This window comes from Rhincodon typus, chromosome 12, assembly GCF_021869965.1.
Source record: "Rhincodon typus isolate 14 chromosome 12, sRhiTyp1.1, whole genome shotgun sequence".
NCBI classification, from domain to species: Eukaryota; Metazoa; Chordata; class Chondrichthyes; order Orectolobiformes; family Rhincodontidae; genus Rhincodon; species Rhincodon typus.
Genome location: NC_063343.1, coordinates 66,000,025 through 66,009,816, shown reverse-complemented (window position 1 = coordinate 66,009,816; position 9,792 = coordinate 66,000,025). Strand labels below are relative to the sequence as shown.

The 9,792-nt window shown below is 47.1% G+C and overlaps 1 protein-coding gene across 1 annotated transcript in view; it reads left to right on the top strand.

The window, feature by feature from the left end:
* The window catches only part of LOC109921393 (amyloid-beta A4 precursor protein-binding family B member 3-like), a 78,071-nt gene that overhangs the window by 18,335 nt on the left and 49,944 nt on the right, over positions 1–9,792 (top strand). Inside the window, exons 2-3 of the mRNA XM_048603493.1 lie at positions 7,726–7,925; positions 8,489–8,580. Coding sequence (XP_048459450.1) covers positions 7,726–7,925; positions 8,489–8,580 — 292 coding nt within the window. The remainder of the gene's footprint in view (positions 1–7,725; positions 7,926–8,488; positions 8,581–9,792) is intronic.

Here is a 9,792-nt window from a genome sequence, read left to right as displayed (position 1 = left end):
CCCCCCTTCCTCTCATCCCCCCTTGCCCCCCTCCCCTTCTTCCACTCTCCCCTTCTTCCACTCTCTCCTTCTTCCACTCTCTCCTTCTTCCACTCTCCCCTTCTTCCACTCTCCCCTTCTCCCACTCTCCCCTTCTCCCACTCTCCCCTTTCCGCATCTGCCTCCCCCCCCCCCCCCCTCCCGGTCCCCCCTCCCCCCCCCCCCCCCCCCCCCGCCCCCCCTCCCCCTTCCCTCCTCTCCTGATCCCCCGTCCCCCTCTCTCCCGGTACACCCCCTCCCGGTCCCTCGTCCCCCACTCTCCCAGTCTAGCTTTCATTTGAAGAAGTCGGCCACGTGACGAGGACTGACCTCTGACCCTGAATGCTGGTAATTGTCCCCTGTTTCTAGGCCGTGGTGGGTCACCTTGTGTTAGTCACCAGTTTGCTCGCTCCTAGTTAATGGACAGAATAAGTATTGCCCCCACATCCACCTCCAGCTTGAGGTCAGCTGACATTTTGTTACACAGATCTTTCTACTTTTCCTAAACAACATGGGGCAAGGCAGCAGTCATCTAGTAACCTGTGTGAGTGTTATACCATTGACTCACTGTTTGTCCTTGTTTGTTAGGTGTTTCTTTATGTTTGGACATGTAAAGAGAGAGTCTCTAAATGATTCGAACTTGGCAAAGGGACAATAAGTGAATGAGGGTCCCCCATTCCAACAGTGAGGACCTTAATTAGAAACAGAAATTACTGAAAGAGCAGAACTGCTCTCTCTTTCTGCTCTCATTTCCAGCACCTTCCTTTTCCTCTTTCTCATTACATTGCATTTCCATAGTACCTTACATGAGCCTGAAATGTCCCTGACAGCTTTACGGCCAGTTCACTCCTTTTGGAAGTCACTTGTGCGGTGAAGAATATTCTATGCATAGCAAGCTCCCACACAGCCATGTGATAATTTTTTTTTAAGTGGGGTAGATGTTGGTCAGAATATTAGGGAGAACTTCCTGCTTTTGGAATCCTAGGGCAAGACCACAGGAAATAGGAGCAGGAATAGGGCATTGGCCCCTCGAGCCTGCTCCGCCATTCAGTAGGATCGTGTCTGATCCAACATTCCTCATGTTGACTTTCCTGCCTTCTCTCTACAATCCTTGATTCCCTGACTGATCAAGAACCTATCTCTGTGAGCCTTAACTACACACAACGACTCTGCGCCCACAGCTCTCTGTGGCAAGGGGTTCCAAAGACTCTTAACCCTCTGAGAGAAGAAATTCCTCCTCATCTCCATCTTAAATTGGTGTCCCTTTATTCTGAGACTATCCCCTCTGGTCTCCCATAATGGGGACTGCACAGGAGGCTATTCAGCCCATCACCTCTGTGTCTCTTTTCAAACTGTTGGATGAATAATCTTTTAGGCTTGTTTGGGAGAGCAGGAACAGCTTCAGTTTAGCATTTCATGTGAAAACCACAGTGTTGCACATCCGTCAGTAGGGCAACAGCCTGGATTTGGTGCTCAGCTCCCTGGAGAGGAGCTTGAACCAACAATGTTGTGATCCAGAGGTAAGACCCATCAAAGAAAAGATCTTGGAGATTGCCAATCGCTATTGCAATGGCCTGACTGGTATGAATCTGAGATTGACAGCGAGCAGCTTCTGTTGCATTCCAAGCCAACCATTCCAACTGATCAGCACTCTTCTTCTGAAGCTGGGTCAATTAGTGTTCCCTTACGAAATGTAGTTTCTTGTGTGAGTGTCCTGACGAGGGCAGGTGAAATGGCTTTGACTTTGTGTCTCATTTGAACAATGCCAAAGCTCTGCACCACCCACCCAGATCCCTCCCCCTATAACCCACCTAACCTACACACCCCTGAACACTATGGGCAATGTAGCACGGTCAATCCACCTAACCTGCGCATCTTTGGACTGTGGGAGGAAACCGGAGCTCCCGGAGGAAACCCACATGGACACGGGGAGAATGTGCAAACTCCACACAGACAGTTGCCCGAGGGTGGGATCAAACTCGGGTCCCTGGTGCTGTGAGGCAGCAGTGCGAACCGCTGAGCCATCGTGCCACACTATGGTATTGACTCAAGTAGAAGTTTAATGTAGCATGGCTTTTCTTGAAATGTACGTGCTTAACCTAGCTATGAAGTGATGGTGAGAGATAGTAAGAACTGCCAATGCTGGAGTCTGAGATAACACAGTGTGGAGCTGGAGGGACACAGCAGGCCAGGCAGCATCAGAGGAACAGGAAAGCTGATGTTTTGGGTCGGGACCCTTCTTCAGAAGAAGGACCCTTTTTCTGAAGAAGGGTCCAGACCTGAAACATCAGCTTTCCTGCTCTGCTGATGTTGCCTGGCCTGCTGTGTCCCTCCAGCTCCACACTGTGTTATCTATGAAGTGACAGTTACAGCTTTTAATGGGAACTCTTTGAAGAGCAGCGCAGCGTCCTTGTGATGATACCTGAGCATCATGTTGGATGATGCAGAGGGTGACCTACAGCTTCCAGGCGGCTTTGGACCAGGGGAACCCCCTGAGGTTTTAACCTTTGGGGCTCAGGGATTTTAGGCTTGTTTGTGGAACACAAGAATGTTCCTATTCTTCCGGGCCACCCAAAGGAAAGGATGAAGGAACGTTTCCTGGAAACCCTCATCCCAACCCTGGGCCTCACATCAGTGGCGGATCGCTGTGAGAGAATCGAAGGCTAGCAGCATGGTGTAAAGGCAACAATCTTTTCCCCCGACATGATGCGAAATGATGGAGCTGGGCATCAACTTCAGGAAGTGGACTGGAGGGCTCAATGGTGCTGAGGTGGAGATGGTCAAGGCTTCAAGTTCCTAGGAGTAAGTATCGCCAACAATCTGCCCGGGTCTGTCCATGTTGATGCTGCGATGACGAAAGCACAGCAACGCCTCTACTTCCGCGGGAGGCTAAGGAAATTCGGCAGGTCCACAATGATTCTTACCCATTGTTATAGATGCACCATAGAAAGCACAACAGCTTGGTATGGCAACTGCTGTGCCCAAGGCCACAAGAAATTACAGGGAGTTATGAACACAGCCCAGTCCATCAGAAAATAAACCAGCCTTCCTCCTTTTGCTGCCTCGGGAAAGCAGCCAACATAATCAAAGACCCCTCCCACCTCAGTTATAGTCTCTTCCATTCTGTTCCCCTGGGCAGAAGATACAAAAGTTTGAAAACATGTACCAACAGATTCAAGAACAGCTCCTTCCCTGCTGTTATCAGACTTATGAACGGACCGCTCATAAATTAAAGTTGATCTTTCTCTGCACCTTCTCTGTAGTTATAACAGTATCTTCTGCATTCTGCCTATTACCCTGATGTACTTATGTAAAGTATGATTTGCCTGGTTAGCACGCAAAACACTACTGTTCACTGTATCATGGTACATGTGACAATAATCGATCAAATCAAATCAGTGATTTCATTGAATGTTGGAGCAGACCCGATGGGCTGAATGGCCTACTTCTGCTCTTAGTGAAGGGGCTGGAATAAACAAAGGGACAGAACTGACGCCTCGGTTGTAATAATTCGAGCTCCTGTGGAGTAATTATGTTCAGTTCAGGACAAAGCATTTCAGGAAGGATGTACCAGTCCTGGAACAGTCGCAGTTCACTAGATTCGCCAGAATTGTGATGGGTTAAATTTTGAATCCAGATTAAAGATAGAAACATAGGAGCAGGTGGAGGTCATTCGACCCTTTGAGCCTGCTCTGCCATTCATGATGATCATGGCTAATCATCCAATTCAACAGCCTAATCCTGCTTTCTCCCCATAACCTTTGATCCCATTCGCCCCAAGTGCTATATCTAGTCGCCTCTTGAATACATTCAATGTTTTGGCATCAACTACTTCCTGTGGGAATGAATACCACAGGCTCACCATTCTTTGGTTGAAGAAATGTCTCCTCATCTCCGTCCTAAATGGTCTACCCCAAATCCTCAGACTGTGACCCTGATTCTGGACACACCCACCATCGGGAACGTCCTCCCTGCATCTACCCTGTCCAGTCCTGTTAGAATTTTATAAGTCTCTCTGCGATCCCCCTCATTTGCCTGAACTTAGCGAAAACAATCCTGACCTAGTCAATCTCTCATACATCAGACCCACCATCCCCGGAATCAGCCTGGTAAACCTTCACTGCACTCCCTTGAGAGCCAAGAGCATCCTTCCTTAGAACAGGAGACCAAAACTGCACACAATATTCCAGGTGTGGTCTCACCAAGGCCCTGTATAACTGCAACAATACATCCCTGCTCCTGTACTCGAAACCTCTCGCAATGAAGGCCAACATACCATTTACCTTCTTTACCGCCTGCTGCACCTGCATGCACAAGGACACCCAGGTCCCACTGCACACGCCCCTCTCCCAATTTAAGTGAGATTAACTTGAGTTTCCTTTGAGCATGGTCGGGTAGTTTAATTGAGGTGTTTAAAATGTGAATTTCAAATAAACTTGATGGACTATAACCTGGTGCCATGTGAGTTCTGGCTTTGACCACGCTGGAGTGGCATCTCCTCATATTGATTGGGAGGGGAGTTGATAGAGTGGGGTGTTTGGGAGTCTAGAATGTGGGGCATTAACTTATAATAAGAGCCAGTTCATTCAGGAAATCAAGAAGTTGATCTAAATTCACACAAAAAGTTGTGAGAACCAGGCACCGCCTCCAGCCTGGAAGCTTTCAGCACCAAGATTGATTGATCTTTGTTCATTGAAGAGTTCACTGAAGGAGGTGGTGCAAAGACAAGTTAATGAAATGAAGGTTCTGACCAATTGTGATAACAAGGTGTAGAGCTGGATGAACACAGCAGGCCAAGCAAGAAGGCTGACGTTTTGGGTCTGGACCCTTCTTCAGAAATGGAAGGAGGGTCCAGACTGAAGAAGGGTCTAGGCCCGAAACGTCAGCTTTCCTGCTCCTCTGATGCTGCTTGGCCTGCTGTGTTCATCCAGCTCTACACCTTGTTATCTCAGATTCTCCAGCATCTGCATTTCCTACTATCTCTGATCAATTGTGTTCTGGTTGAATGATGGAACAGGCTTGAGGGGCTGAATGGCCTACTCCCATTCCTATAATTGTGTATTCCTATTTCTCCTGCCAAAACGAACCCGTTTTATACTTGTCGATATTCATCTTCTTTTGCCATTTGTCAACCCACTTTGCCAGCTTGTTGGTGTCCTGCTTCATTTTGGCATCATCACCTATTCCTTTCTGTTCTCTTCCAGTGGCCTTTGTTCCTGGAATGTGATCATTCCCACATGACTTCCATCTTGGCAATAGTCTCAGGTACATCTAAGGCCGAGCTGTAGAATCTTCCAGTATTTCGGTTTGGAGAGTGATGATTGTGTAGACACTCAACTGATCAAAGGGACATGTCTAAAGAAGTTGTTTTGTTGCTACATAAGTAATTGGTCAGGTCCCATTTGTTTTGTTAATCACAGGAAGGATGTCATTTTAGACGGAGTCGAGTTTTTGTTAGCTTAGAGCATGCATGGGCCCAGGAGAGGATATTTGTTTTTACTGGTTCACAGGGTGTGGACTTCGCTAGCTGGGCAGCATTTATTACTCATCCAGTTCTGAGAAAGGATCACTGGACCCAAAACATTAACTGATTTCTCTCCACAGATGCTGCCAGACCTGCTGAGCTTTTCCAGTGATTTCTGTTTTTGATTCTGATTCACAACATCCGCAGTTCTTTCGGTTTTTATTTATTACCCGTCCCTAGTTGCCCCCAGAGAAGGTGGGGGTGAGCTGCCTTCTTGAACTGCTGCAGTCCTTGTGCTGTAGGTAAACCCACAACGTCCTTAGAGAGGGAATTCCAGGATTTTGACCCAATGAACAAACACTGATATGTTTTCAGGTCAGGATGGCTGAATGGCTTGGAGGGGAACTTGCTGGGGATGGTGTTCCTGTGTATCTGCTGCTCCTGTCCTTCTAGATGATGGTGTCTGTGAAAGGGTTTGGTGCATGAACTGATGTTGTCCCCTCAGACTGTTTAAATTTCCGCTCTGTTTCTTTACCCAAAAATAAAAGACAAAAGCTTGCAGTTCAGTAGATAAATGAAGGAACTGGCTGTTCAAAATATTTCTTGGCAAATTAGTATAATTCTATGCTAATTCGTTGTTATCCACCTAACAGACATCCAGCACCTTTATCTTTTTGCAGCTGATGTACTGGCTCGCAGGCGTCTCTAGTTCCTAGCTCTGTCATGTTGCTGAGCTACTGTCTGGATTTGATGGATGGATGTGGGTTGCCATGGAAACAGTTGATCTGAGACTGTAAGGCACAGGTCGTGTTTGGATCACTATCCGCCAACGGCAGTTGGTCAGAATTTTATTAACAGCGGCACCTCGGGCTCTTGTGTCACAGAGTTAGTGACACTTACTCCGTCATCTGAGTCAGGGGGATGTAGGTTCAAGTCTTATCTGCTCCAGAAGTGTACAATAACTGGTTGATTGGAAAATATCTGAAATGCCTTAAAGGTGGCATAAAATAAAATTGCCGCATAAGGCCTTTCAGCTGTTTATGCATAATCTGGCTCAGTTGGAAAAAAAAGCAATTCAATTAATCCAGAGATAGTAAGAACTGCCGATGCTGGAGTCATTGATAACACATGTGGAGCTGGAGGAACACAGCAGGGAAAGGTCCGGACCCAAAAATTCAATTAATCCCATGTGACCCTCCCCCATGGTAAAGATGCTATTCTAATAAGGAGTTGCATATTAGGGTTTTGCAAACTCTGTGGGTTAGATTATTCCCAGCAGTAAAACCCATTGTAGGTTCTGAAGCATTGTAGTAAAACAACTGTGTGTGCAGTTTGCAGATTAACCAGCAGGCAGACTCACAACAGTGTATACACAGACTCCTTAATTGTCAGTTCTCTTCCAGGCATGGTAAATATGTAACAACAATCTTTACCTGAAAATAAAACGTCTTTTGCAAATACTTACTAATTTCCTTTTGAAAGATGTTATTGCATAAGTTCCCGTGCTCCTTCAGTTCCTTTTTGATGATAGCAACTTGCGTTATAAAATAAATGTTCCCCATTTCCCCAACTATGCAGCGGCAAAGGGAGTGAGCATTGAAGGTAGTGACGGAGTGAGCGTTGAAGGTAGTGACGGAGCGAGCGTTGAAGGTGGTGACAGAGTGAGTGTTGAAGGTGGTGACGGAGTGAGTGTTGAAGGTGGTGACGGAGAGAGCGTTGAAGATGGTGACGGAGAGAGCATTGAAGGTGGTGACGGAGAGAGCGTAGAAGGTGGTGACGGAGTGAGTGTTGAAGGTGGTGACGGAGTGAGCGTTGAAGGTGATGACAGAGAGAGCGTTGAAGGTGGTGACGGAGCGAGCGTTGAAGATGATGACGGAGAGAGGGTTGAAGGTGGTGACGGAGCAAGCGTTGAAGGTGGTGACGGAGAGAGGGTTGAAGGTGGTGACGGAGAGAGTGTTGAAGATGGTGACGGACTGAGTGAGTGTTGAAGATGGTGATGGAGAGAGTGTTGAAGATGATGATGGAGTGAGTGAGGGTTGAGTGTGGTGATGGAGAGAGTGTTGAAGATGATGATGGAGGGCTGCTCCAGTGGTCTGTTTTGTCCTGGGTAATAATGATACTCTCCGCTGCCCTTTCCTTTCCCTGAAAATGTGTCCAACTCCCCTTCTGATTGTACTGTCCCTTTAGGTGCTGTGTTCTAGATTGTAACTTGGTGTGTTTTTGTTTCAATGGTGCATTTACAGACAATCTGTGGAATGACCAATCCCTGGAGATAGACCCAGACCTACCCCCAGGCTGGAGAATGATCCGGGACACATGTGGCACTTACTATTGGCACATACCAACTGGCACTACACAATGGCAGCACCCAGTGTCCACATCAGACATCAGCCTGGACTCCAGGAAATTGTCACCAGGCCTGTCCCCAACCCTGGAGCACAAGGTGAGACATACAGACAGAGAAAGCTCAAAGGAGCAATGGAGCCATTTTATCGCAAAATGTAGGGTTGGGTGCAGATGTGCGTGAGTGAGTCAATGTGAGTGAGTGAGTAAATAGGTGAGTTTGTGTGTTTCAGTGTGAGTATGTGTTTGTGTGTGTGTGCGAGAATGTGTGTCTGTCTCAGTGTGATTGAGTGTGTTTTTGTGTGTATGTGTGTGTCTGAATGTGTGTGTGTTTGCGTGTGTCTGCGTGCATGTGTGTATCAGCGTGAGTGTGTGTCTGTGCCCATGTGTGTGTGTGCAAGAGTGTGTGTTTGTGCTAGTGTGTGAGTGAAAGTGTGTGTGCCTGTGTGTCAGTGCCGTTGTGAGTGTGCATGTGTGCACATATGAGAGTGTGCAGGTGTGTCAGTAATCATCGAGTGAATGTGAATTTCCTGTGTGAGTGTATCAGCGTTTCTCTGTATCGGTGTGAGAGATGTGAGGTAGTCTCTGTCAGTTTCTGGGAAGCTATGTACTCTATTCTCTCCAGATATCTGAGTGTAATTTCCCTGTTTCTGTCTGTCTCAGGCTGTTATCCCAGGAGCTGCTGGTGTACACCGATTGCCCCGAGGAGGGAGGTTCCAGAGCTCCATGCCTGCTTCTTCATCGATAAACCTGAGGTAAGATGGTGTGTGATTCCAGGGAACTGGGGTATTAATTTGTTGATACCCTGAATGCACAGTGTAAAGACAGCTCTACTTAGTGACGGACCAGTGTCAGGATTCTTCAGCGGCTCTACCCTGAAATAAAATAAATGAACTGAGAAAACGGGACAGTATGTCCCCTGTGAGCATGTCAATTTATCAGACAGTTTTAAAGTCGCGACACAGGCTGAAGGACCCAGCCTGTAGTAACATGTTGAGGTGGAACTGCTGAATGGTGACAGTCCCAAGGTCAAACTTACTTCAAGATACAGAATCATTGATAATTTGTCGTACAGGGACAGGCCATTCATTCCATACCAAATAAGAAAAGCCATCCAGACTAATCCGATGTGCCTGCTCTGGCTCATGTAATTTATGTCACCTCAGGAGTGCATGGTCTAAGTAGTTTTTAAAATACAGTGAAGGTTTCTCCCTCTACTCTTTCTTTCAATGCATCCTCTCTGTGTAAAACACTTTCTCTTCAGTAACATGCAATCTTTCCTTCAATTAGACTCAGAATCTGTACGGTGTGAAAGCAGGCCATTCAGCCCGTTGAGTCCACACTGACCCTCCGAAGAGAGCCACCCTCCCACCCTATCCCTGTAACCCTGCATTTCTCACGGCCAATCCACCTAACCTGCACATCTTTGGACTGTGGGAGGAAATCCACGCAGACACAGAATGTGCAAGCTCCACACAGACAGTCACCTAAGGGTGGAATCGGGCCTGGATCCCCAGCGCTGTGAGGTAGCAGTGCTAACCGCTGAGCCGCTGTGCCACAATTAGTTGGATTCTGAGTGTGGAAGCATTGGAAAGGGTGCAGAGGAGATTTACCAGGATGTTGCCTGGTATGGAGGGAAGGTCTTATGAGGAAAGGCTGAGGGACTTGAGGCTGTTTTCGTTAGAGAGAAGAAGGTTAAGAGGTGACTTAATAGAGACATACAAGATGATCAGAGGATTAGATAGGGTGGACAGTGAGAGCCTTTTTCCTCGGATGGTGATGGCTAGCACGAGGGGACATAGCTTTAAATTGAAGGGTGATAGATATAGGACAGATGTCAGAGGTAGGTTCTTTACTCAGAGAGTAGTAAGGGCATGGAATGCCCTGCCTGCAAAAATAGTAGACTCGCCAACTTTAAGGGCATTTAAATGGTCATTGGATAAACATATGGATGATAATGGAATAGT